Here is a 27724-nt window from a genome sequence, read left to right as displayed (position 1 = left end):
CATGTATCCTTACCTGTGTTCGATCGGATTCGGTTCGGCTGGCCCTCCAACTTCTCTCTAGGCGTCTTTTCCGACGTTTCATCTCTCTCAGCTCCCCGGTAAACCAGGGAGCCAGTCGAGATCTACGTCGGGTCAGAGGCCGCAGAGGCACGACTCGGTCCAATGCTGCGGCGGCAGTTGTCTCCCAAGCCGCCGCCTTGGCCCTTTTATGACTCGTGGACTTCAACTCCCAGAATTCCCGAGCCAGCCACGCGAGGGGAAAGGGAGAGGTTTCCAAGCTGAGCCATGCTGGCTCAGGAATTCTGGGAGTTGAAGTCCACGAGTCATAAAAGAGCCAAGGTTGCCTACCACTGCCCTAAACCAATGGTAGGCAACCTTGGCTCTTTTTTGACTTGTGGACTTCATCTCCCAGAATCCCTGAGTCAGCATGGCTGGTTCAGGAATTCTGGGTATTGAAGTCCACAAGTCATAAAAGAACCAAGGTTGCTTACCCCTGCGGCCTAGATCAGTGATGGCGAACCTTTTAGAGACCGAGTGCCCAAACTGCAATCCAAAGCCCACTTATGTATCGACGGGTGCTGGGTGGCGTGACCCATTGGGTGGATGTGGCTCATTGGGTGAATGTGGCCCATTGGGCGGGCGTGGCCCATTGGGTGGGCCTGGCTGCAGTGGTAATGGCAGACTGGGTGGGACTAAAAAGTTCAATCAATTCCAACTTTGCGAGATCTTTTTTTTCCCACGAGAAGTTGAAATTGATTGATTGACTGAACCTTTTTTTTTTTTTTGCACACGGTGGAGGCCTAAAGATAAAAGGTTTTATAAAACTCAGCTGAAGGTGAGAGTGCGCGTGCCCACAGAGGGGGTGAAGGCGTGTGTGCCCACCATGGGCCTAGACCATTCCAGATAAATGGCTGTCCTATCTCTTCTTTAAAAAATATCCAGTGTTGGAGCACCCATAACTTCTGGAGGAAAACTGTTCCATTGGATTAATTGTTCTCACTGTCAGAAAATTCCCCCCGTGGTTCCAAGATGGCTCTCCCTCTGTCAAGCTTCCACCCATTGCTTCTTGCCCTGCTTCAGGTGCTATGGGGAGAAAATTGACACCCTCTTCCCTCTGGCAGTTCTTCAAGTACGGGAATGGTTTTAAAGTATGTTTGGCTGAACTGAAGCCCAAAACATCTCGGGTGTTCTATTTCAGCCTAAGCAATCCTGGCTTGATTTTTCAGAGTGAATATGGCAAAACCATCCTGGGCACCAAATCATTCTAGTGTTTTCCCCTTGCTTGTAAGTGCCCCTCTGCTGAAATTTTATCTACCGTTCTTCCCAAACTTATTTTCCCTTAGCGACACCCACTTAGAGCTTTGAATTTATTTATTTTTTTACTCTACAGTGTCCCACTCCAGAACAACTGGGACCGGAGCGTCTGTCCTCCAAGTCCACCCCTGGATGTTTTGATCAAGGCAGTGCCCCCTTCTCTCTGGTGATTTGCACATCTGAAGGAGAAGATGGTTAAGTGCATGGATGTAGAGTTGCGTTCTATGTGCCTGCAATGGAATTATAAGGGGTGCAATGGCTCAGCGGTTAAAAACTCTGAGCTTGTCAGCTGGAAAGGCGGAAAGATGGAGACCCAGGCACCACACATCAGGGTGAGCTCCCTGTTGCCTCAGCTCCTGCCCACCTACTGTAGCAGTTTGAAAGCATGAAAACGAGAGTAGATAAATAGGTACCACTTTAGTGGGAAGGTAAAAAAGCATTTAATGGACATGCAAGGACAGGGCAAATCCTTTAGAGCAGGGGTGTCAAACTCAATTTCATTGAGGGCCGCATCAGCATTGCGGTTGCCTTGGAGGGCCGGGTGGGTGTGGCCTACTGGGTGGGCATGGATGGAGTGGGTGTGGCCTACTGGGTGGTCGTGGCCAGCTCTACATCGTTCGCGTCAAGGGTGCCTGTGGGGGCCTGGGTAGGAGTGGGACGGATCTGAGGGTCTCTGGCAGAAAGGAGTGGGACCGGGGCAGAGCCCATCAAGCCGGATATGTGAAGTAGGCGAGAGCCATTTGCTGGCCACTTCCAGGTGATGGTGCATTTCTTCATTCCTCACAAAGGGTGACATCTCCCTAGCATGCACCCAGGGGGCAGGGGCCGACGCGGCAGGGGCTGGTTCCTCGCTGTTTCCAGATGGCCTTATAGAGCTAAGACTGAATGCGTTTCAGCATAGATGGCCACCACAAAATTGTACATTGGCTCCCGGCCGGCCTGGGCCAGGGCCAAGACAGTGGGGGCCGTTCCCTCACTGTTTCCAGGATGGCTTCGCGGGCCACATGAAACCACTTTCACTTTACAATGCCTCAGTAAGGCCACACTTGGAACACTTCCAACTTTATTATTATTATTATTATTATTATTATTATTATTATTATTATTATTATTATTATTATTATTATTATTATTATTATTATTATTATTATTATAGTGAAATTTAGAGTGTCCTTAGGAAGGCATAAGAGAGCCATAAGAAGGAGTAAGATACAATTTTTGCAGCTCAAACCTGTAGCCCAAGACTAGTTGATCAGTTGTGTACATGCACAATCTCTCTCTCTCTCTCTCTCACACACACACACACACACACACTCATATCCAGCTGTGGAAAGCAAGTTCCTTCCGGGTTTCAAAGGCAATCTATTTTGGTTTAGTTCTATGTTCTTGGAGGTTTAGAAGCTGGATGGCAATTTAATTTGACAAGGCAACAGGAACTCTGTTTGAATAAGACATATGGGAATTGTAGCCCTGAATACATATCTTTCAGCTCTCCCTTCCTTCACACTGAAAGGCACTGTTTTTTGTGATATTTTGCTCCCCGGTAAATCAGTGTCTTTTTCTGAGGGCGAATGCCTTTTAAAAGATTTTCCTAGGCTGAATCACCATTCTTGGGGCATGTTAGCGCATGTGAATGTCATGTACCACCCATGTATCACCCATGTAGACCTTTCTAGTGCTACAGTGACTGAGATAGGATTTGAGTGATTGGTAACTTGTGGGTAACTTGTGGGTAACTTATTTTCTCTTGAATTGCACATCGTCTTGTATCGTTCATATCATATATCTACAATGAAGATGTAAAACAAGATAAAAGAATTGTGGGGGGAAAAGATCCAAAGAAGAAAATTGTGAATTAAAGGGCTTTTGCAGATGACGTGTTGGCTTTGGGAGATCCTTTAAAGGGAATTGAAACATTACTGAGCAAATTAAAAGAATGTGATGCATGAGTAGATTTCATGATTGATAAGCAGAAGATGCAGATGTCAACAAAAATATGAAAACAGATCAGACAGGCTTGTTGACTTAAGCAGGTTTTGAAATTGAGATAAAGGTAAAATTGGGTATCGCCATGACAAACATGAATTATACGTTATTCCAAAATAACTATCTTGAGACACGGAGTGAAGTTAAAAACATATCTCATGATGGGAGAAATTACAACTGTCGCTGTTGGGCAGAATTTCTGTAATCAAAGGCTTGCCTAGAGTGATGTTTTTGTTTCAGAAAATACCTTTTTTTTGACAACTGATGCACCATTTAACAGCGACAGAAAGATACGCCTAAATTTGTGTGGCGGGGAAAAAAATGAGTTAAAGGTAAGGTTTTACAAAGTGCAAAGGAAAAAAAGAGGATTGGGTCAACGTGATTTGAAATTGCATATTTTGCTCGCTGTTTAGTTTGGGTGAAAACAGTTGAAGTCCTAGTGGACAATCACCTAAATAGGAGCCAGCCCTGTGCTGCAGCTGCCAAAAAAGCCAACTCAGTGCTAGGCTGCATTAACAGAGGGAGAGAATCAAGATCACGTGAAGTGTTAATACCACTTTACAAGGCCTTGGTAAGGCCACACTTGGAATACTGCACCCAATTTTGGTCACCATGATGTAAAAAAGATGTTGAGACTCTAGAAAGAGTGCAGAGAAGAGCAACAAAGATAATTAGGGGACTAGAGGCTAAAACATACAAGGAACGGTTGCTGGAATTGGGTAGGTCTAGTTTAATGAAGAGAAGGACGAGGGGGGGCATGATAGCAGTGTTCCAATATCTCAGGGGCTGCCCCAAAGAAGAGGGAGTCAAGCTATTCTCCAAAGCACCTGAAGGCAGGACAAGAAGCAATGGGTGGAAACTAATCAAGGAGAGTAGCAACCTAGAACTAAGGAGAAACTTCCTGACAGTGAGAACAATTAACCAGTGGAACAACCTGCCTCCGGAAGCGGTGGATGCTCCAACACTGGAAGTTTTTAAGAAGAGACTGGACAGCCATTTGTCCGAAATGGTATAGGGGTTCCTGCCTGAGCAGGGAGTTGGACTAAAAGACCTCCAAGGTCCCTTCCAACTTTTTTTTTATTATTATTATTATTATTATTATTATTATTATTATTATTATTATTGTTGTTGTTGTTGTTGTTGTTGTTGTTGTTAAATCTGGCTTCTTGTCACCATTGGATGAGAACAGACAGAAAAATGAAACGATCTTGTTGCATTGGTTAAAGTTTCTGTGTAGACAATTGTGAGTACTCTTATTTTTTTCTTATTCTGTTATCTTCCATGGATGGATGGAGGGAGGAATGGAGGGATGGATGGATGGAGATAGAAAGATGAGAGAGAGACAGAGAGAGAGACGGGATCCTTTGATACCAACTTGTCTGGTGAAACATGCAGCNAAAACCTGTCAGCATCTTTTTATGGCGAAACCTATTATTACACCAGCCTCTTACTCAGCCAGAGACCATTAATGCAAACTAAAATTACAGGATGCCTTTCAGCTTTTGGGTGGCAAATACTAGAACGAATCTGATAAATTCCGGAATCCTATCCAACGAAGCCCTAAATGGCTATTACAATGAATATGTGACTTCCATCAGAGCCCATTTATTTTCCTCCTGCCCCATGGTTGCCTTTTGTACAGCTTAGTCTGATACAAGGGCAACACTCGATGTTTTGCGTGGCTCTATCTTTGTCGGAAATTATGCCTTGGAGCAGGAAGGAGAAACACACAATCGTGCATTTCGTTAGACGTTATAGTGGGAGGCAATACTTGACATTCAATTACCAGTCTTAATTAGTGATCAGGCAATTACTGCGAGGTGATGTTTGGCCTTAGTTAAGTTGTATTGTGGCTGAGAGGAAATGTTGTACGCAACATTTGTAAGCAAGGGAAGGGATTTCCCTTCTAAAGCAAATAGAAGTTGATGTTGATTGTGACCAAGTCACATTTGAGAGTCATTCTTGTGTAGTGGTGAAGTGGTGGAACCTGGGACATGAAGCCAGCTGGGTTATCTTGAGCCAGTCACTTTTTTCATCCCTAGAAAAGAGGGAATGGCAAACTACTTCTCAAATCTTGTTAAGCAAAATGCAGGGACTTGGTCCAGGCAGTGACCAGGAATCAATATTGACTCAAAGACACATACACACATGTATGTGAAATCCAATAGATAGAACTATTCTAGCAATGGGCAACTGGTAAATTTTAGATGGCCCCAGAAACTTCCTATAACAGAATAACAGAATTGGAAGGGATCTTGGAGATCTTCTAGTCCAACCCTCGGTTCAAGCAGGAGACCGGCCTAGACCAGGGGTAGGCAACCTTGGCTCTTTTATGACTGGTGGACTTCAATTCCCAGAATTCCTGAGCCAGCCATGCTGAGGGAAAAGGGAGAGGTTTCCAAGCTGAGCCATGCTGGCTCAGGAATTCTGGGAGTTGAAGTCCACGAGTCATAAAAGAGCCAAGGTTGCCTACCACTGCCCTAAACCAATGGTAGGCAACCTTGGCTCTTTTTTGACTTGTGGACTTCATCTCCCAGAATCCCCGAGTCAGCATGGCTGGTTCAGGAATTCTGGGTATTGAAGTCCACAAGTCATAAAAGAGCCAAGGTTGCCTACCCCTGCGGCCTAGACCATTCCAGATAAATGGCTGTTCTATCTCTTCTTAAAAAATATCTAGTGTTGGAGCAAACTTCTGGAGGAAAACTCTTCCATTTGATTAATTGTTCTCACTGTCAGAAAATCCCAAGATGGCTCTCCCTCTGTCAAGCTTCCACCCATTGCTTCTTGCCCTGCTTCAGGTGCTATGGGGAGAAAATTGACACCCTCTTCCCTCTGGCAGTTCTTCAAGTACGGGAATGGTTTTAAAGTATGTTTGGCTGAACTGAAGCCCAAAACATCTCAGTTGTTCTATTTCAGCCTAAGCAATCCTGGCTTGATTTTTCAGAGTGAATATGGCAAAACCATCCTGGGCACCAAATCATTCTAGTGTTTTCCCCTTGCTTGTAAGTGCCCCTCTGCTGAAATTTTATCTACCAGTCTTCCCAAACTTATTTTCCCTTAGCGACACCCACTTAGAGCTTTGAATTTATTTATTTTTTTACTCTACAGTGTCCCACTCCAGAACAACTGAGACCGGAGCGTCTGTCCTCCAAGTCCACCCCTGGATGTTTTGATCAAGGCAGTGCCCCCTTCTCTCTGGTGATTTGCACATCTGAAGGAGAAGATGGTTAAGTGCATGGATGTAGAATTGCATTCTATGTGCCTGCAATGGAATTATAAGGGGCGCAATGGGTCAGCGGTTAAAAACTCTGAGCTTGTCAGCTGGAAAGGTGGAAAGATGGAGACCTAGGCGCCACAAAACAGGGTGAGCTCCCTGTTGCCTCAGCTCCTGTCCACCTACTGTAGCAGTTTGAAAGCATGAAAACGAGAGTAGATAAATAGGTACCACTTTAGTGGGAAGGTAAAAAAGCATTTAATGGACATGCAAGGACAGGGCAAATCCTTTAGAGCAGGGGTGTCAAACTCAATTTAATTGAGGGCCGCATCAGCATTGCGGTTGCCTTGGAGGGCCGGGTGGGTGTGGCCTACTGGGTGGGCATGGATGGAGTGGGTGTGACCTACTGGGTGGTTGTGGCCAGCTCTACATCGTTCGCGTCAAGGGTGCCTGTGGGGGTCTGGGCAGGAGTGGGACAGATCTGAGGGTCTCTGGGAGAAGGGGGTGGGACCGGGGCAGAGCCCATCAAGCCGGATATGTGAAGTAGGCGAGGGCCATTTGCTGGCCACTTCCAGGCGATGGTGCATTTCTTTGTTCCTCACAAAGGGTGACACCTCCCCAGTATGCACCCAGGCGGTGGGCCGATGCAGCAGAGGCTGGTTCCTTGCTGTTTCCAGATGGCCTTGTGGAGCTAAGACTGAATTTCAGCATAGATGGCCACCACAAAATTGTACATTGGCTCCCGGACGGCCTGGGCCAGGGCCAAGGCAGCGGGGGCCATTCCCTCACTGTTTCCAGGATGGCTTCGCGAGTCACATGAAACCACTTCCACTTTACAATGCCTTAGTAAGGCCACACTTGGAATACTGCATCCAGTTTTGGTCACCACGATGTAAAAAAGATGCTGAGACTCTAGAAAGAGTGCAGAGAAGAGCAACAAAGATGATTAGGGGATGGAGGCAAAAACATATAAGGAATGGTTGCTGGAATTGGGTATGTCTAGTTTAACGAAGAGAAGGATGAGGGGGGACATGATAACAATGTACCAATATCTCAGGGGCTGCCACAAAGAAGAGGGAGTCAAGCTATTCTCCAAAGCGCCTGAAGGCAGAACGAGAAGCAATGGGTGGAAACTGATCAAGGAGAGAAGCAACCTAGAACTAAGGAGAAACTTCCTGACAGTGAGAACAATTAACCAGTGGAACAACCTGCCTCCAGAAGTTCTGAATGCTCCAACACTGGAAGTTTTTAAGAAGAGACTGGACAGCCGTTTGTCTGAAATGGTATAGGGTTTCCTGCCTGGGCAGGGAGTTGGACTCGATGACCTCCAAGGTCCTTCCAACTTTATTATTATTATTATTATTATTATTATTATTATTATTATTATTATTATTATTATTATTATTATTATTATTATTATTATTATTATTATTATTACTATTACTATTATTATTATAGAGTGAAATTTAGAGTGTCCTTAGGAAGGCATAAGAGAGCCATAAGAAGGAGTAAGATACAATTTTTGCAGCTCAAACCTGTAGCCCAAGACTAGATGATCAGTTGTGTACATGGACAATCTCTCTCTCTCTGTCTCTCACACACACACACACTCATATCCAGCTGTGGAAAGCAAGTTCCTTCCGGGTTTCAAAGGCAATCTATTTTGGTTTAGTTCTATGTTCTTGGAGGTTTAGAAGCTGGATGGCAATTTAATTTGACAAGGCAACAGGAACTCTGTTTGAATAAGACATATGGGAATTGTAGCCCTGAATACATATCTTTCAGCTCTCCCTGCTTCACACTGAAAGGCACTGTTTTTTGTGATATTTTGCTCCCCGGTAAATCAGTGTCTCCTTCTGAGGGCGTATGCCTTTTAAAAGATTTTCCTAGGCTGAATCACCATTCTTGGGGCATGTTAGCGCATGTGAATGTCATGTACCACCCATGTATCACCCACGTAGACCTTTCTAGTGCTACAGTGACTGAGATAGGATTTGAGTGATTGGTAACTTGTGGGTAACTTGTGGGTAACTTATTTTCTCTTGAATTGCACATCGTCTTGTATTGTTCATATCATATATCTACAATGAAGATGTAAAACAAGATAAAAGAATTGTCGGGGGTGTGGGAAGTTAGCCCAGAGAAGGAAATATTAAAAAGGCAGAAAGAAAGATATTGTTCACCAAAAGGATTTTTAAAAGCACTTTTTGAAAAGCAGAAACCAAACCTGGCCTCATCTCTTTGCCCAAAGCAGTAGCTAGTCTTATACAAATGCAGATGTGGAACCATCAGGAAGTTTGGAGCCAGGGATCTCAAGACAAAAGAAGCTCTTAAGAGTCATTAGCCCCATCACCTGGGAAGCAGGATATGATAATGGGATTAAACCACAGATATCAAGGCCCAGAAAAACACTCAGAAATAGCCTCAAAATTCATGCCATAGGAACAGGAAACTGTTCCAAGCAGGGCTGGAGGGGGTATAAAAGCCCTTCTACCCATGTGCTCGCTCTTTTCTTCTCCTCTGCTCCTTCTTGCAAGGACCATCTTTCTTCTGCAATAAACTGTAACCTTCTTCCCAAAGCAGTCGCCATGTTTGCTTATTTATTCCCGGCTTGGATGAACCAGGATGAAGACTTACTTCTAACAGGGGGAAAGATCCAAAGAAGAAAATTGTGAATTAAAGGGCTTTTGCAGATGACGTGTTGGCTTTGGATGATCCTTTAAAGGGAATTGAAACATTACTGAGCAAATTAAAAGAATGTGATGCATGAGTAGATTTCATGATTGATAAGCAGAAGATGCGGATGTCAACAAAAATATGAAAACAGATCAGACAGGCTTGTTGACTTAAGCAGGTTTTGAAATTGAGATAAAGGTAAAATTGGGTATCGCCATGACAAACATGAATTATACGTTATTCCAAAATAACTATCTTGAGACACGGAGTGAAGTTAAAAACATATCTCATGATGGGAGAAATTACAACTGTCGTTGTTGGGCAGAATTTCTGTAATCAAAGGCTTGCCTAGAGTGATGTTTTTGTTTCAGACAATACCTTTTTTTTGACAACTGATGCACCATTTAACAGCGACAGAAAGATACGCCTAAATTTGTGTGGCGGGGAAAAAAATGAGTTAAAGGTAAGGTTTTACAAAGTGCAAAGGAAAAAAAGAGGATTGGGTCAACGTGATTTGAAATTGCATATTTTGCTCGCTGTTTAGTTTGGGTGAAAACAGTTGAAGTCCTAGTGGACAATCACCTAAATAGGAGCCAGCCCTGTGCTGCAGCTGCCAAAAAAGCCAACTCAGTGCTAGGCTGCGTTAACAGAGGGAGAGAATCAAGATCACGTGAAGTGTTAATACCACTTTACAAGGCCTTGGTAAGGCCACACTTGGAATACTGCACCCAATTTTGGTCACCATGATGTAAAAAAGATGTTGAGACTCTAGAAAGAGTGCAGAGAAGAGCAACAAAGATAATTAGGGGACTGGAGGCTAAAACATATGAGCAACGGTTGCTGGAATTGGGTAGGTCTAGTTTAATGAAGAGAAGGACGAGGGGGGGCATGATAGCAGTGTTCCAATATCTCAGGGGCTGCCCCAAAGAAGAGGGAGTCAAGCTATTCTCCAAAGCACCTGAAGGCAGGACAAGAAGCAATGGGTGGAAACTAATCAAGGAGAGTAGCAACCTAGAACTAAGGAGAAACTTCCTGACAGTGAGAACAATTAACCAGTGGAACAACCTGCCTCCGGAAGCGGTAAATGCTCCAACACTGGAAGTTTTTAAGAAGAGACTGGACAGCCATTTGTCCGAAATGGTATAGGGGTTCCTGCCTGAGCAGGGAGTTGGACTAAAAGACCTCCAAGGTCCCTTCCAACTTTATTATTATTATTATTATTATTATTATTATTATTATTATTATTGTTGTTGTTGTTGTTGTTGTTGTTGTTGTTGTTGTTGTTGTTGTTGTTGTTAAATCTGGCTTCTTGTCACCATTGGATGAGAACAGAGAGAAACATGAAACGATCTTGTTGCATTGGTTAAAGTTTCTGTGTAGACAATTGTGAGTACTCTTATTTTTTTCTTATTCTGTTATCTTCCATGGATGGATGGAGGGAGGAATGGAGGGATGGATGGATGGAGATAGAAAGATGAGAGAGAGACAGAGAGAGAGACGGGATCCTTTGATACCAACTTGTCTGGTGAAACATGCAGCAGAGAAAAAGCTAGAAAAGATTTGCTACAAAAAAAAAGGGCTATCAAGGCTGAGATTCTCAGTGAAGTATAACAGCGTCTTCCCTGCGTGTTTCGCTTCCAGTCAGGCAGAATGTTTTTCAGAGGCTGAGACAATGAGGGTGAACTGCAATCTGAGCGGAGCTGACCTGGAAGACTCCACCTGTCCGAAAGACTGGAGGGGCATCCATTAACACTGGCAGCCCTCCACCCGTCAGAGCAGCTTGTTCTCCACCCATCCATCATTGCCAAAGGAGATTTGCAAGGCAGCAATCTGGCCACGTACCCAAGCACGCAGCCCCTCCTTTGCAGCATCCTAGGAATCCCTGCCTCTCTGTCCTTTACAGTCAGCCCGTCCATCTGTCCTTGAGTCGCTTCTTGTTGCAGACGCTTAATAATAATAATAATAATAATAATAATAATAATAATAATAATAATAATAATAATAATAATAATAATAATAATAATAATAGTAAAGTTGGAAGGGACCTTGAAGGTCATCTAGTCCAACCCCCTGCTCAGGCAGGAACCCCTATACCATTTCGGACAAATAGCTATCCAGTCTCTTCTTAAAAACGTCCAGTGTTGGAGCATTCACAGCTTCTGGAGGCAGGTTGTTCCACTGGTTAATTGTTCTAACTGTCAGGAAGTTTCTCCTTAGTTCTAGGTTGCTTCTCTCCTTGGTTAGTTTCCATCCGTTGCTTCTTGTCCTGCCTTCAGGTGCTTTGGAGAATAGCTTGACTCCCTCTTCTTTGGGGCAGCCCCTGAGATACTGGAAGACTGCTATCATGTCCCCCCTCGTCCTTCTCTTTATTAAACTAGACATACCCAATTCCAGCAGCTTTGTTGAAAGGGACGTTCTGCCTGATTTGTGCAAAATCTTTGCGCGCTACAGGGAGGTCAGGAGGATAAACAATAGCATGGGGTCCCACTCTGGAGAAGAACGGTTTGCTCGAAACCCTTGAACCTCTGCATCCGTTGGTTAGCACCCAACTCTGAAATTTCCTACTGCTTTTCAGAGAAGGCAGCTTGCAATTAAAGGGATTTACAGGCTTCCTGTTTATTTATGAATGGGTCACGTGTTTTAGCTCTTCTTTTTGGAGCCAGAGTTTGGCCTCTAGAATAGAATAACAAGAGTTGGAAGGGACCTTGGAGGTCTTCTAGTCCAACCCCCTGCTCAGGCAGGAAACCCTACACCATTTCAGACAAATGGTTGTCCAATCGCTGCTTAAAAGCCTCCAGTGTTGGAGCATTCACCGCTTCTGGAGGCAGGTTGTTCCACTGGTTAATTGTTCTAATGGTCAGGAAGTTTCTCCTTAGTTCTAGTTTGCTTCTCTCCTTGATTAGTTTCCATCCGTTGCTTCTTGTCCTGCCTTCAGGCGCTTTGGAAAATAGCTTGACTCCCTCTTCTTTGGGGCAGCCCCTGAGATATTGGAAGACCGCTTTCATGTCCCCCCTCGTCCTTCCCTTCATTAAACTAGACATACCCAATTCCAGCAACTGTTCTTCATATGCTTTAGCCTCCAGTCCCCTAATCATCTTTGTTGCTCTTCTCTGTACTCTTTCCAGAGTCTCAACATCTTTTTTACATCGTGGTGACCAAAACTGGATGCAGTATTCCAAGGCATTGTAAAGTGGTATTAATACTTCACGTGATCTTGATTCTCTCCCTCTGTTAATGCAGCCCAGCACTGTGTTGGCCTTTTTGGCAGCTGCAGCACACTGCTGGCTCACATTTAAGTGATTGTCCACTAGGACTCCGAGGTCCCTCTCACAGTTACTATATTTCAGCAAGTATCCGCCAAATGGACCTTGATGGTCAATCAGATCACCACCTTAAAAGGCAGGAGTCCATGAAGCTTACATTTACTCTTTCTCACCTCAATTTTCTTCCAAGTGGTAAGAGATGCAAGCAGGATCAACATTTTTAAATAGAGAGCACGACACAGAGCTAGCCTTGGAAGCCTCAGTAGATTATTGGCAGCCAACTAAAAACTAAAAGAAATGTTTCTGACTTTCCTTTCCCATCCTTTTAGTTCCTCCCACTCTTGAAAAGAGAGCGTTGTGTTCAGCATTCAGAGGACAAACGCTGACCGTCACTGACCTTTCGCAAGTTCCATTAGTTACCTAACTAAATTGAAAAGCTTGAATGACGGATGTGTTGCTTCCTAGAAACAAGGGTTGGATGTTAGTGTCGGCGGTCTCTCTCTTCATTCGTTGTCCTAGGGATAAATCTATGCAAAAGTTGTTTTCATAGAGATATGGCATTATTGACCAGAATATTAATGTTTGGCTTGCATCCAGACCGATCCAGTTGCAGGGTGCAGGAGGGCTGGCCATTACAAATGTTGCAAGGAATGGTAAGAATGGAATAAAAAGAGTTAGAAATTAGTCAGCATGATGTAAAAAAGATGTTGAGACTCTAGAAAGTGTGCAGAGAAGAGCAACAGAGATGATCAGGGGACTGGGGGCTGAAACATACAAGGAACGGTTGCTGGAATTGGGGATGTCTAGTTTAACGAAGAGAAGAACGAGGGGGGACATGATAGCAGTGTTCCAGTATCTCAGAGGTTGTCCCATAGAAGAGGGAGTCAAGCTGTTCTCCAAAGTGCCAGAAGGCAGGAAAGAAGCAACGGATGGAAACTAATCAAGGAGAGAAGCAACCTAGAACTAAGGAGAAACCTCCTGACAGTTAGAACAATTAACCAGTGGAACAACCTGCCTCCAGAAGCGGTGAATGCTCCAACATTAGAAGTTTTTAAGAAGAGACTGGACAGCCATTTGTCCGAAATGGTGTAGGGTTTCCTGCCTCAGCAGGGGGTTGGACTAGATGACCTCCAAGGCACCTTCCAATTTTTTTTATTATTATTATTATTATTATTATTATTATTATTATTATTATTATTATTATTATTGCTGTTGTTATTTAAATGACAACAACCTGAACAATGCTATTTAACGTAAAGCAAAGACCTCAATTCTCCATTCTTCGATATCTTTCCACTCCGCCGAATTCAGAAGCTTCCTACGTTAATTGATGTCTCCCGAATTTACCTGTGAGCCAATATTAACCTTAATTAACTCTACACAATGCACTCCTGTGAATACAGTATCTTCTAGCAAGTCCTGTCTAAATTAACTGATTGCATTAGCTAGTGTAAATTCATTACCGGGCCTATCACGGCGGACCATTGCTATCTGCAGAATTTTGAAAAGCACGTTCCTTTTTTTAATTATAGGAATTTGAACCCTTGAAGTTAACAGGTGTTTTTTTTTTCTTAGTGACCCCCCCCCCACTGTAAGGAAGAGCTGCTTATTAAAATCACGTCTCGCTTCTGTGTGTTTCTGCAAAAAAGGCATGGCAACAGGAGATCTCTGAACAAATGTTGCTATACATTTCGTAAGTGCATCAGTAAAGCTAATTTTGATTCCCATTAAGCCTTCCAAACAGTGGCTAGCAGCACTTGCTCATTTATGTCATTTGTTCTGAATGACATTGTGCAACAGTGGTCAGATATACAGTAATTGTCACACATCAAATGCACCCTTTGGTTTATGGACTACATTTTTTAATAGAAACAGTTCTGCATTTTGTAAGAAGCCCCAAAGGATTGGTTTAGACATGCCCATTTAAGACTTGATGAACTCTAAATATAGGGATTTGCATGCATAAATCAGTACTTAAATACTCTGGTGGATATGTATAATGTTTCTCATCGTGATCTTGTTTTGTGTTTCTTGACAGAAGCCATCAGAATGCAGACATTATTTTTTTTTAATGTTCTTTTCTCTGTTAAAATATTTATATTTAGGATTCAACGAAGACCAAGTTTTACGGCTTTTGCTTGATTTTTTTAAAATGTATATATTAAATTGTATACAGCCTCTTTTCCAGAAGATCAAAGTGGTGTGCGTAACATGTCTTACACAGCATCTTAAACCACAAGAGCCAGTGGTGACACCGTGGTTAGAATTGCAAAATTGCAGACTGACTCTGCCGACTGCCAGGAGTTCAATCCTGAACCGGCTCAAAGTTGACTCAGCCTTCCATCTTTCTGAGGTCAGTAAAAATGAAGATCCAATGTGAACTGCTTAGAGAGGATTGTAAAGCACTATGGAGGGCATATAAGTCTAAGTGCTAAGTGCTACACCAATTTCTTCCAGAACAAAAGTTCAGAAGAATAGGTTGGGTTGAGGGAGGATGTGAAGGCTGAAATCATAAAATCATTGAGTTGATTGGAACGATAGAGATCAACTAGTCCAATTGTCGGTTCAAGAGAAGATTCATCAGGATGATGGCAACAATACCATGTCTGCTTTAATGCATTTAGATTTCTAGTTCAGTCTGCTTATTCCTCATACTGTCGTTAGGTGCAAGGACCGTTTTTAAATTTACTTTTGCAGCACTGTGATAACTTGAGTGTTTGCTAAGCAGGAGAGCCATTAAGCAAGGACCATTGTGTACACATGGGAAAACATGGAGATCATGGCTACTGGAGACCTTTTCAAAACCTTTACCAGCCGTAGCCATGTTTTTGTGTACCTGTGTGTACTGGGAAGCATGAGACAGGTTGTCACAAAGGTGCTTTTGCAAAAAGCAACTGGACTGTTTTTTTCCTTGAGGAAGAAGAGAGAGTGGGGAAGAAAGAGAAAGAGAGGGAGAGAGAGAGATGAGAGAGAGAGATGATAAATAGAGAAAGACGATGGATGGATGGATGGATGGATGGATGGATGGATGGATGGATGATAGATAGATAGATAGATAGATAGATAGATAGATAGATAGATAGATAGATAGATAGATAGATGAGAGAGATAGTAGATGATAAATAGAGATGATGGATGGATGGATGGATGGATGGATGGATGGATGATAGATAGATAGATAGATAGATAGATAGATAGATAGATAGATAGATAGATAGATAGATAGATAGATAGATGATGGATGGATGGATGGATACAGATAGATGAGAGAGGGTGGGAGGGAGAGAGAGGGAGAGAATAGAGAATGGCTTTATATTTTGCATGCAGTACTGAAATTTAGAAGTAAATTATTTTAGGATCGATCATTTTCAACTGAAGTTTGCCTGACACTTGGGACGAAGATACACAAATTTTGCAAAACGGACTCTCCTCCACAGCCGTGCAGGGGGCTGCAGAAGGAGAGAACCAGAGGGTCTTTCATGTTGATCCATTCATCAGCTGCCAAGGAAGTCCCAACACCATCATTAACGATCACTGTCCTTTGGGCTGCATTTGTTCTGTGGCTTTTAAATCTCATCCGTCTTTCTCGTTGTTCTATAAACAAAAACTTGTGAGCACCATTGGAGAGGCCCAAGCAGTGAAACACCTGATTTCTATAGCAATCAGCAAGTAGGTCACACTGCAGAATGAAGCACTGATTGCCTTGGCAATAACCTCTGAAGTCCATTTGAGTGCTGAAGCTGTCCGTGAAGTGGACAATGAACAAAAGAGGGGCCTCTAATGTGTTACCTAAAGCCTTTCTAGGTAAAAATCCATCCACCAAAATATCTATATTCTTTCACTCCCCTTTATCATGTCATGGATAAGTTGTTCACAAGAGCTTGGACTAACGTGACCAGTAAGAATTTGGACCCAGATATTGATACAGTTCTTTTTTTTTTTGTTTCCAAACATGGGAATGGAATAGAATAGAATAGAATAGAATAGGCTAATTTGATTGGTGCGCCCACAATCTATCAAATGGTCAACACAATACTGCGAGGTAAGAATGTTTCCTGCAAACCAAAGCCTTAATAATAATAATAATAATAATAATAATAATAATAATAATAATAATAATAATAATAATAATAATAAAGTTGGAAGGGACCTTGGAGGTCATCTAGTCCAACCCCCTGCTCAGGCAGGAAACCTATACCATTTTGGACAAATGGCTGTCCAGTCTCTTCTTAAAAACTTCCAGTGTTGGAGCATTCACCGTTTCTGGAGGCAGGTTGTTCCACTGGTTAATTGTTCTCATTGTCAGGAAGTTTCTCCTTAGTTCCAGGTTGCTTCTCTCCTTGATCAGTTTCCATCTATTGCTTCTTGTCCTGCCTTCAGGCGCTTTGGAGAATAGCTTGACTCCCTCTTCTTTGGGGCAACCCCTGAGATATTGGAACACTGCTATCATGTCCCCCCTCGTCCTTCTCTTCGTTAAACTAGACATACCCAATTCCAGCAACTATTCCTTACATGTTTTAGCCTCCAGTCCCCTAATCCTCTTTGTTGCTCTTCTCTGTACTCTTTCTAGAGTCTCAACACCTTGTAGAACAGTTGATTGCTCTCAACAGCACGAGGCTGCCGTTCCCTTTTACATCCACGTCAGTTGAAGCCCCTTACTTCTTCCTGCTTTTCCCATCTTCAAAAGTCTTCTTTGCTTCATGTTCTCTGGCTTTGAAGAAGAGTAGTTGTTGACATGTTTGACATGCTACCCTCAGAACTTCAGGCTGTCAGTTTCTACCTCATGGCAGGGGTGCCCTTCTTCCTTCCTTGTTCTACTTTTGTCCCTTCCAGCTGTGCACAGAGAAGGCAACGCTCAGCCTTGACAAGAACCTACGGTTGGGTTAGAATGATCCAGTCGGATGCGATGTTCAGATCTTCAGAATGAGAAAGCTTTCCTCTTTTTTAGTGTTCTGCAATGGATCATGGTAAATAATAATAATAATAATAATAATAATAATAATAATAGTAGTAGTAGTAGTAGTAGTAGTAGTAGTAGTAGTAGTAATAAAGTTGGAAGGGACCTTGGAGGTCATCTAGTCCAACCCCCTACTCTGGCAGGAAACCCTATACCATTTCAGACAAATGGCTGTCCAGTCTCTTCTTAAAAACTTCCAGTGTTGGCGCATTCACCGCTTCTGGAGGCAGGTTGTTCCACTGGTTAATTGTTCTGTCAGGAAATTCCTCCTTAGTTCTAGGTTGCTTCTCTCCTTGGTTAGTTTCCATCCGTTGCTTCTTGTCCTGCCTTCAGGTGCTTTGGAGAATAGCTTGACTCCCTCTTCTTTGGGGCAGCCCCTGAGATATTGGAACACTGCTATCATGTCCCCCCTCGTCCTTCTCTTCCTTAAACTAGACATACCCAATTCCAGCAACCGTTCCTTATATGTTTTAGCCTCCAGTCCCCTAATCATCTTTGTTGCTCTTCTCTGTACTCTTTCTAGAGTCTCAACATCTTTTTTACATCGCGGTGACCAAAACTGGATGCCGTATTCCAAGTGTGGCCTCACCAAGGCATTGTAAAGTGGTATTAATACTTCACGTGATCTTGATTCTATCCCTCTGTTAATGCAGCCCAGCACTGTGTTGGCCTTTTTGGCAGCTGCAGCACACTGCTGGCTCATATTTAATAGACACGGGGAAATGGATGTTTTCAGAAATTTGAGTTGACCGAAGAGCTATGTCACGGGGCCAATGGCTGAAGACCAATATGTAATTCTCAGCCTAATTGCCCCAGAAATGGTGATGCCCAGAACACACTTGTGATTCAGTACTGCTAGCTCTCAACACTCCTAATTCTGGTTTCAACCATTGTCACTAACATTCACCATGAAATGAGGGCTGTTCCCAATTCCCATCATGAAGCATTTTTTGCCAACCCACATATCAGAAGCTGTCCTTCCTGGCCAGGGATATTCAGGAAACACAATGCCGAGCTGTTTGTATCCAGCGAAAAACATCTGACACATTGCAGGAACAAGGGTTTTTTTTCCCCCTCACCTTGGCAACGTGTTTGCTTCATTAGTCCACAAAAATAGGGCTGTAAATTCCCTAAAGGAGCACGTGTTTTAAAAAACAACTTTACACAAAATGGTAGCACCTAGTGTTCCGAGCAGAGAAAATATCTATTTTAGACAAGAGAATTGTGTAAGCAATGTAATTTTTATGGAGCCCAAAAGCTTTAAAAATATATAAAATGGTACAAATTCCAGCTTCATATGGTGTCAAGAGGAGATTATGAAAGTTGCATTCATGAAAAACCAGCCACAAGCCAAGTTAAGCACTTTGACACCCTACTGATTTTCAATGGGTGCTGAAACATGCATTTTTAGTGGTGTCCAAATACTCAACGTGGAGATTTACACATAAATAGAACAAAGAATAATAGAGTTGGAAGGGACCTTGGAGTCTAGTCGAATCCCCTGCTATCCTATACCATTTCAAATAAATGACTGTCCACTCTCTTCTTGAAAGCCTCCAGTGATGGGACTACCACAACTTCTGAAGGCAAGCCATTCCATTAGCTCATTGTTGTTACTGTTAGGAAATTTCTCTTAATTCTATGTTGCTTCTCTCCTTGGTTAGTTTCCATCCATTGTTTCTTGTCTTGTCTTCAGGTGCTTTGGAAAATAGTTTTGACCCCCGTGTCTTTGTAGGAGCCCCTCAAATATTGGAACACTGCTATCATGTCACCCCTAGTCCTTCTTTTCTAGAAGACTAGACATACCCAATTCCTGCAATCATTCCTCATATGTTTTATCTTCCAGTCCCCTAATCATCTTTGTTGTTCTTCTCTGCACTCTTTCCAGAGTCTCAACATCTTTTTATATTGTGGTGACCAGAACTGAATGCAGTATTCTAAGTGTGGTCTTACTAAGGCTTTGTAAAGCCTTAGGAGATGATTTGATCACCAGATACTATTAAATAGTATCTGTAGTCAAATCAAATTGGAAAAGCAATGCAAATTGTTGAATCAAATGTCTCTAAATCGGGACCAGATTTAGATTTAAAAGACTACTTCTAATAATAAATGTATCTCAGTTTTCTGAATTGGAAACCTGAACCAAACCGAAGATTTGAGTCCAATTGTAGCTTATTCAGCCTTAATGCTTAGACATTTTCTTAAAAGTATTCAAAGTGCTTCATGTCCCATGTAATTCTCTAAATACTCGTATGGAAATAAGTCTAGTTAATAAGACTTTCTCCCAAGTAAATATATAGGATTATAACCTTTAGCTGAATGATGTACTGTAAAATTATTCTAATAATCCCTGAAATACATTGACGACATTGTCCCAAAGCTGTATTTTAGAGGAATTTAACTGAAATTACTGAAGAAACCTCTAAGGTGTGAAAGCTTAGACCGTCAATTCCCCTGAGAATCACAGATTAGTTGTCTGAAAAAAAAGTGCATGTTCCATACTACCACTCAACTGTATTTTTCACATTTTCAGAAAAAAAAACAACTTTTGTCTGGTACTCGCCAGAACATTTTCTTCCAAGTTGGATCTGCTCTCCATCTTGGACCTGCATGTCCTCAAATTTCTAGCCTACAGGCTTTGAACATGATTGGAAGATGTCCTGTTGTTGAGTTACAAACCCCCCCACTTGGTAACCTTTTCCAAAGCTCTTGGAAATGCTAGATCAGTAAGACCTGAAGGACTACAGAATCACAACCCGTTTAAGTTACAACAGACTGGGTGGGATGACCCTCAAGCTTCCATACCTGAAGGCTTTCCAGTTTTTATGGGCAGTTCAGCTTTCAGAGAAGCAGTGAAATATGAGATGAAACAAGCCACTGGAGGCATCATTCATGGCTTAGGTGTTCCAAGTTCCAAAGGCTTGTAGACCTTTTTCAGGTGGCGCTAAGGTCCAATAAGTCTAAATACTCCCAATTATCCACAGAACAAAAGTAGACCATACGTAAGGCATCCCGTTTTGTTTTCTTCTTTCAATGCATCCAATTCTTCCTTCATATTTATTTATTATTATTTATTCAATTTATATCCCGCCCTTCTCCTTACCGGACTCAGGGCGGCTGACAGCCTTATAAAACAGATACTACAATAAATACCTAATTTAAAACCAAATTAAAAAGAAATATTTACTATGGCCTATATAATTAAAATTCCTCTTAAAAACCCCACTAAAAATTCCCTAGGCCAATCCCGCTTGTTGTTAGGGAAACTAAAGGTTGTTTTAAATGCTACCACAGAGAGGGAGGGAAATAGAACATACTTTAGATCAGTGGTTCTCAACCTGTGGGTCGGGACCCCATTTGGGGGTCGATCGACCATTTCACGGGGGTCGCCAAGCAAGGCTGTCTGCCATTTTTTTTGTCCGCCATTTTTTTCCCCTTTTCCGGCGGGTGCCTTACCTCCCTTGGGCTGGGCCAGCTGCTGGTCGGCCTGCTCCGTCTCTGCCGCTTACCAGCTACGCCTCAGCCGGCGTAGGGGGCAGAACCACGCATGTGCGGCGCTCCCGGGCAGGGAAAGTCCTCGACTTACGACCGGTTGGGTAGTCCTCGACTTACGACCGGTTTAGTCCTCGACTTACGACCGGTTTGGTCCTCGACTTACGACCGGTTGGGGGTCGCGGCATTAAAAAGGTTGAGAACCACTGCTTTAGATCAATGTGCGACTATATATTTCACCATATTTGGCCATGTCCATCAACGGATGTGATTTTTGCATAACCGCTTCCTGCAATGTCAGCTGTGCCATAGGACAACACATGCCCTTGTCCAAACCTCTATAAATAACAAGACCGATATTGCAAAAAAGCCTAAAATGTAGAAATGACATCAGAATACAGTGAATGAAAAGAATAGCATTAGTTTTTTTGTTTGTTTGTTTTTATAAATCCACTTAGGTAAAGATTTTTTTTCAATCTGACGAGAGTCCTTTGGAAGCAAAGCCAGTGTCCTCTCCAGATCTCATAGCTTCTCAAATGGATTCATTGGATCTGGCCCCCAAGAGGAGAACTCCCATCTTCTCTACCCCATCAGGTCCAACCAAAGGATTAAGGAAGAACAGGAATCCTTCATCCCTGCCCGTCCATACAACTCCGCAAACATGGCTTCCGTGTAAAAAAACAAAACAAAAAAAAACCTCACAAACAATATACTTCAATTTGTCAACATGCACAACATTCCCTGAACGTGTTTTTTTCCAGTATCAACATCGTCTCGCAAGTCTTCCCGTCTCCCCACCCTTAAGATATCATTATTTGGCATCGTGGGACTTTCCACCCCCCCCCCAGGCACTGATCGACATTTGGAATGTAACATTCTAACTTCAAAATACTGTAAAGAAAAAGGAAAACAGGAAATAAAAGACAGTAGTCCTGATAGGGACGTCACTAACAGGAGGTTGGTGTTGCACGCCCTGGTCTTCACCCATCAGCATGCAGAAGGCTGGAGGCAAATGTATCTCCTTCAAACAAAACCATGTTGAAAAACAATTCGCAAAACTTAAGAGCAGGAGGCCATCTGGCGTTTTAACCGAAGACACAGAGAGCGGCTTTAAGTTCTAGATGTGTCCAAGGTTTTCTAAGCCTCGGAGATCCTTTCCTTTCCCTTTACAATCGTGGTACAAAGAATGAAGATCGATGGGTCTTCCCAGGTAGTTTTTTATCTTGGGAAATAGAAGCCGGACTTCACTGCATCGATATCAGAAATCAGCATCTTAGCCAGGTAAATCCCAAAAATCTAATGAAAAAGGGGGGGAGGGAGAGAGAGAGAGAGACGGAGTAATCCAATTTAGAATAGATAACTGATTTTACAGAATTCCCCCAAATAACAACAGAAAGCAATATTATCTCGTTGGCTCTTTCGTGTTCACAAAGGCACAAATGACCAGGCTAAAATGATCCTACTTTGGAGACATTAGGCAAAGACCTAGTTTTCTGGAGAAGACTCTGATGCTTGGTGGGAGGAGGAGGAGGAGGAGGAGGAGGAGGAGGAGGAGNAGAAGAAGAAGAAGAAGAGGAGGAGGAGGAGGAGGAAGAGGGGGGAGAAGAAGGAGAAGAAGAAGGAGAAGGAGAAGAAGAAGAAGAAGAAGAAGAAGAAGAAGAAGAAGAAGAAGAAGAAGAAGAAGAAGAAGAAGAAGAAGAAGAAGAAGAAGAAGAAGAAGAAGAAGAAGAGGATAAAGCTCAGCTGCATCCTTGAATGAAATAATTAAATGCTCTAACTTGGTGTCCCCCTGTAAGAAAGACACAATCATAGTGGTGCTCAAAATATCAGGCTTCAAACTATGTTCAGGGCAAAACGTCACACCAGGTCCTCTTTCCAAGGCCTCTTTTACACTCAAAATAATGTTAGAAAATCCCCCCCCCCCACAAAACCCATTTGGCCTACAAAACAGGACGCGTTGTGAAGTTTTCAGCTCAAACTCGTTTGGAATGAAATGTTTTGCAGACAAGCTCTTACGGATGAGGGGGAACAAGGCTCAACCCTCAGCAAGTTGGGAAACGCACACGCGTAAATAGGAAGTCTGCAGCCACTGACCTGCAATAGTGAAATCGCAACGAAGATGCCTGCAACGATATAAATATTTCTGGGCAGCCAGGCTTCCAGGGCAGCGATGCAGCCCTTCGTGAAGATTCGTTCCTCCCAATGCGATAAAGACTAGAAGAAGAAATGGAGAGGGTGAGAGGGAGGACCCATAGGAAGATTAGTACTTGGATGGAGACCCACAGCTGAAAGCCAACTTGATCCTTACAAGGGCATCCAAAGCTCTAAACAAAAGTGGTGATTTGCCCCAGTTCTGATCATCACAAGGCTCAAGGAACCAATTTGTTAAAACACTGCAGGTTTCTGAAGCTGCTTCATTTCACCAGTTGTACAAATAGACGGCACACCACGGCAGCATGGATGTAAGACGTCTTCCATACTTAAATCTGTGCTGAACCCGAATGACCGAAAGATCTACCCATTAGCCAAGATGCTGGTGATCTGGGAAATAGAACTAGAAATATGACATCAACTCTTTTCCTACATGGGAAATAACATGTTTCATCATCATTTGCTTTCTTTCTTTCTTTCTTTCTTTCTTTCTTTCTTTCTTTCTTTCTTTCTTTCTTTCTTTCTTTTTTTCTTCTTTTTCTTCTTTTTCTTCTTCTTCTTCTTCTTCTTCTTCTTCTTTCTTCTTTCTTCTTCTTCTTCCTTTCCAAGAGCTCCTATCTTCCACAGAACACTGGGCTGGTAAGAGGATGTCAGAAATGAGGAAACAGAGAATTAGGAAATACTCACCATATTTCTGACGTCGTAGCCACACTGGGTATTCACCACATTTTGCTGAAGAGAGAGAAGAAAAGGACTTGACATCACTTTTTACAACACTTCAGAGGAGAGATTTATTTCGCCTTCCCACCCAGGGTTTTCAATGACACTGTTTTTGCTCCAATTTTCCAACATAGCAATAGCAGCCATAGCAGACTTATATACCACTTCACAGTGCTTTATAGCCCTCTCTAAGCAGTTTTACAGAGTCAGCCTATTTGCCCCCAAGAATCTGGGTCCTCATTTTACTGACCTCGGAAGGATGGAAGGCTGAGTCAATAGCAATAGCACTTAGACTTAAGCAGGAGAATTTTGCTTGCCTTCAGAAGTTGTGGGTGCAAAGAAATTGAAATAATTTAGGCTTTCCTGCCTGAGCAGGGGGTTGGACTAGAAGACCTCCAAGGTCCCTTCCAACTCTTATTATTATTCTGTTATTCTGTTAAAAGTTATTCTACATTTATTACTGACTAGAAATCCCTTATGAACTTTTTGCATGAAATATTAACAGGAAAAAAATGAACTCCTGATTTATAGTTTTTATGATCAGACAGCACAGATGATAGAAAAAGGAGTTATTTTGTGTAACCGTTGAGTAAATTTATAATCATTATTTATAACTGCTATAAACAAGATTGGGAGCTATACATTTTTCTATTTTGTTCCCCCTTTCTTTTCTATTTCTCTTTTTACTTTCTTCCCTTTCTTGCACTTTCTTTCTGTTTCTTTTATTTCTCTTACGTTAGTTTGCATTAGTTTTTATCTTGGCTTTTTTAAAAAAAATAAAAAATAAGACATTTTAAAAAATGCACAGAATCTCAACGTTCTTTGGGGGGAGGGGACGAGCAAATGCTCAAGACGAAGTTAACCCATTGGTGGATTCTCCACTCGTCATGCTGGAGAACACTTCCCTACATCCCAAACCTGGCATAAATGTAGGGACAGAATAACAGAACAGAATAACATTAGAGTTGGAAGGGACCTTGGAGGTCATCTAGTCCAACCCCCTGCTCAGGCAGGAGACCCTACACCATTTCAGACAAATGGCTGTCCAGTCTCTTCTTAAAAACCTCCAGTGTTGGAGCATTCACAACTTATGGAGGCAGATTGTTCCACTGATTATTTTTTCTCACTGTCAGGAAATTTCTCCTTAGTTCTAGCTTGCTTCTCTCCTTGATGAGTTTCCATCCGTTGCTTCTTGTTCTGCCTTCTGGTGCTTTGGAGAATAGACTGGGACAAAAAGACGGTAAGTAGCTCACCGCAGGATCTTGGATGCAACAGGAGAAGGGGACGCCGCATCTTTCCCGACTTTTGCTCCCACTGCTACAGTTGAAATAAATGTTGAGGTTCCAATCGTTTGGACTCTGAGCACCGCAACACTGGTTCTGCAGGAGAGAAAACAAAAGAGGGAAAAGGCATTGGAGCATCCGATGGGCACAACAAGCGTGGAGAGAGGCCAGGAAGAAGCTAAGCGACATCAGACGGCTTTAAAATAGCGGTTAATTCCAGAGCAGAAGCCTAGGTTAAAAAAAAATAACACAGCGTCCTAGGAAAAGTAATGAACCGGAATAGAGCTGGAAGGGAGCTTGGAGGTCTTCTAGTCCAGCCCCCTGCTCAAGCAGGAGACCCTGTCCCATTTCAGACAGGTGGCTGTCTAGTCTTTTCTTAAAAACCTCCAGTAATGAAGCACCTACAACGTCTGAAGGCAAAGAGTTTAACCGGTTAATTATCCTCGCTGTTAGGAAGTTTCTCCTTAATTCCAGGTTGCTTCTCTCCTAGATTAAAAATGGAAGTTTTTAAGAAAAGATTGGAAAACCATTTGTCTGAAATGGTATAGGGTTTCTTCCCTGAGCAGGGGGTTGGACTAGATGACCTCCAAGGTCCCTTCCAACTCTGCCTATTCTATTCTATTCTATTCTATTCTATTCTACATTCTATATTCTATTCTATTCTGCATTCTATATTCTATATTCTATTCTGCATTCTATATTCTATATTCTATACTATTCTATTCTATTCTATTCTGCATTCTATATTCTATTCTATTCTGCATTCTATATTCTATTCTATTCTGCATTCTATATTCTATATTCTATACTATTCTATTCTATTCTGCATTCTATATTCTATTCTATTCTGCATTCTATATTCTATATTCTATACTATTCTATTCTGCATTCTATATTCTATATTCTATACTATTCTATACTATTCTATTCTATTCTGCATTCTATATTCTATTCTATTCTGCATTCTATATTCTATATTCTATTCTATTCTGCATTCTATATTCTATATTCTATTCTGCATTCTATATTCTATATTCTATACTATTCTATTCTATTCTATTCTGCATTCTATATTCTATTCTATTCTGCATTCTATATTCTATTCTATTCTGCATTCTATATTCTATATTCTATACTATTCTATACTATTCTATTCTGCATTCTATATTCTATTCTATTCTGCATTCTATATTCTATATTCTATACTATTCTATTCTGCATTCTATATTCTATACTATTCTATTCTATTCTGCATTCTATATTCTATTCTATTCTGCATTCTATATTCTATATTCTATACTATTCTATTCTATTCTAGTCTACATTCTATATTCTATATTCTATACTATTCTATACTATTCTATTCTATTCTGTATTCTATTCTATTCTACATTCTATATTCTATACTATTCTATTCTCTTCTATTCTGCATTCTATATTCTATTCTATTATGCATTCTATATTCTATATTCTATATTCTATATTCTATATTCTATACTCTATACTATTCTATTCTATTCTGCATTCTATATTCTATTCTATTCTATTCTACCCTATTCTATTCTACTCTCAGTTACAACAGCACTGGAAAAATGGTTAAGAGAACTAAAATGTGGCTATTTAATCTTTTGTTATCTCACTGTCTCCTGACAGGTTGCTACGGAAAACACAAATCAGCCCTAACAGAGATCTGAAGAGATCGCCTGCAAGAGCTTTGGAAATTATGCTGAAGGTCACATGAAAATTAAACAGGAATCTCCAAGTTGCCCACCTCTATGTTAGGAAGAAGAAAAGAGATTTGGAAAGGCAACTCAGTGGGAGAAAAGAACTTGCACAGATGTGCTTCCCCCCCTCTGTGGTCTTCTGTCATTTGCTAAAGTCGCCTCCCCTGCCATTTTCTCCTTGATCCAGGGCTTCCTTCCTTCCTTCCTTCCTTAGAAATGAGGCCTTTCTTCTAAGTAACGTGGAGAAATCGACAGGAAAACAAACTGGAACCTCATTTCTGCATACGGGGACAGCTGCATGTGCCAAATATTAGAAAGAGGGAAGAAGAATGGTGGTGGAAGAAAGAATATTAAAATCGAATGAGTTAGCAGAGATTGTGAAATTAATCGTGTTGACTTGAGACAAGGGTTTGGACAAGTTCATAAGGTGTTTGTGGAGTTTCTGGGAGTTAAATATAATAATGGACTCTTAACAGAGGACTTTGAAGTTTATTTTTAGGGGTTAATAGTTACGGCTTTCTTACCCTGAACAGGTATTGGATTGAGTTTATGGACAGACCATAGATTTATACATTAGGGATATTTGTTAAGAGACGTAAAATAGTGATTTAGCAAGCAGAGGTGGAAAATGTATAACTATTTGTACACCCCTAATGCAAGAAGGGGGGAGGGCAGACCTATTAGATTTCAGACACAGGTATCAGCATTCAACCAGGGTGGAGGATAAATGCTTACTGTTAATTTTATATTTGTAATATACACTTTTTTTGTGACTTGTTTGTAATCGTTTTTTTAATTTTGTATTTTTATCTTTGGGGAAGGAAGGAAGGAAGGAACAAAACAAGGAAGGAAGGAGAGAAGGAAAGAAAGAACAAAACAAGGAAGGAAGGAAGGAAGGAAGGAAGGAAGGAAGGAAGGAAGGAAGGAAGGAAGGAAGGAAGGAA

General features: G+C 41.9%; 1 protein-coding gene across 1 annotated transcript in view; it reads right to left on the bottom strand.

Moving 5' to 3' along the window:
• Window positions 1–21346: 21346 nt before the first annotated feature.
• TSPAN14 (tetraspanin 14) overlaps window positions 21347–27724 on the bottom strand; it is a gene marked incomplete in the record, with an annotated part of 52364 nt that continues 45986 nt past the window's right edge. The window contains 4 exon segments of the mRNA XM_015825997.1: window positions 21347–22198; window positions 22997–23116; window positions 23741–23785; window positions 25027–25152. Coding sequence (XP_015681483.1) covers window positions 22121–22198; window positions 22997–23116; window positions 23741–23785; window positions 25027–25152 — 369 coding nt within the window.

The sequence above is a fragment of the Protobothrops mucrosquamatus genome, unplaced genomic scaffold (genome assembly GCF_001527695.2).
Source record: "Protobothrops mucrosquamatus isolate PMUCROS unplaced genomic scaffold, P.Mucros_1.0 scaffold2923, whole genome shotgun sequence".
Lineage (NCBI taxonomy): Eukaryota > Metazoa > Chordata > Lepidosauria > Squamata > Viperidae > Protobothrops > Protobothrops mucrosquamatus.
The sequence above is the reverse complement of the archived record's forward strand: the minus strand, read 5'-3'. Positions and strand labels throughout refer to the sequence as shown.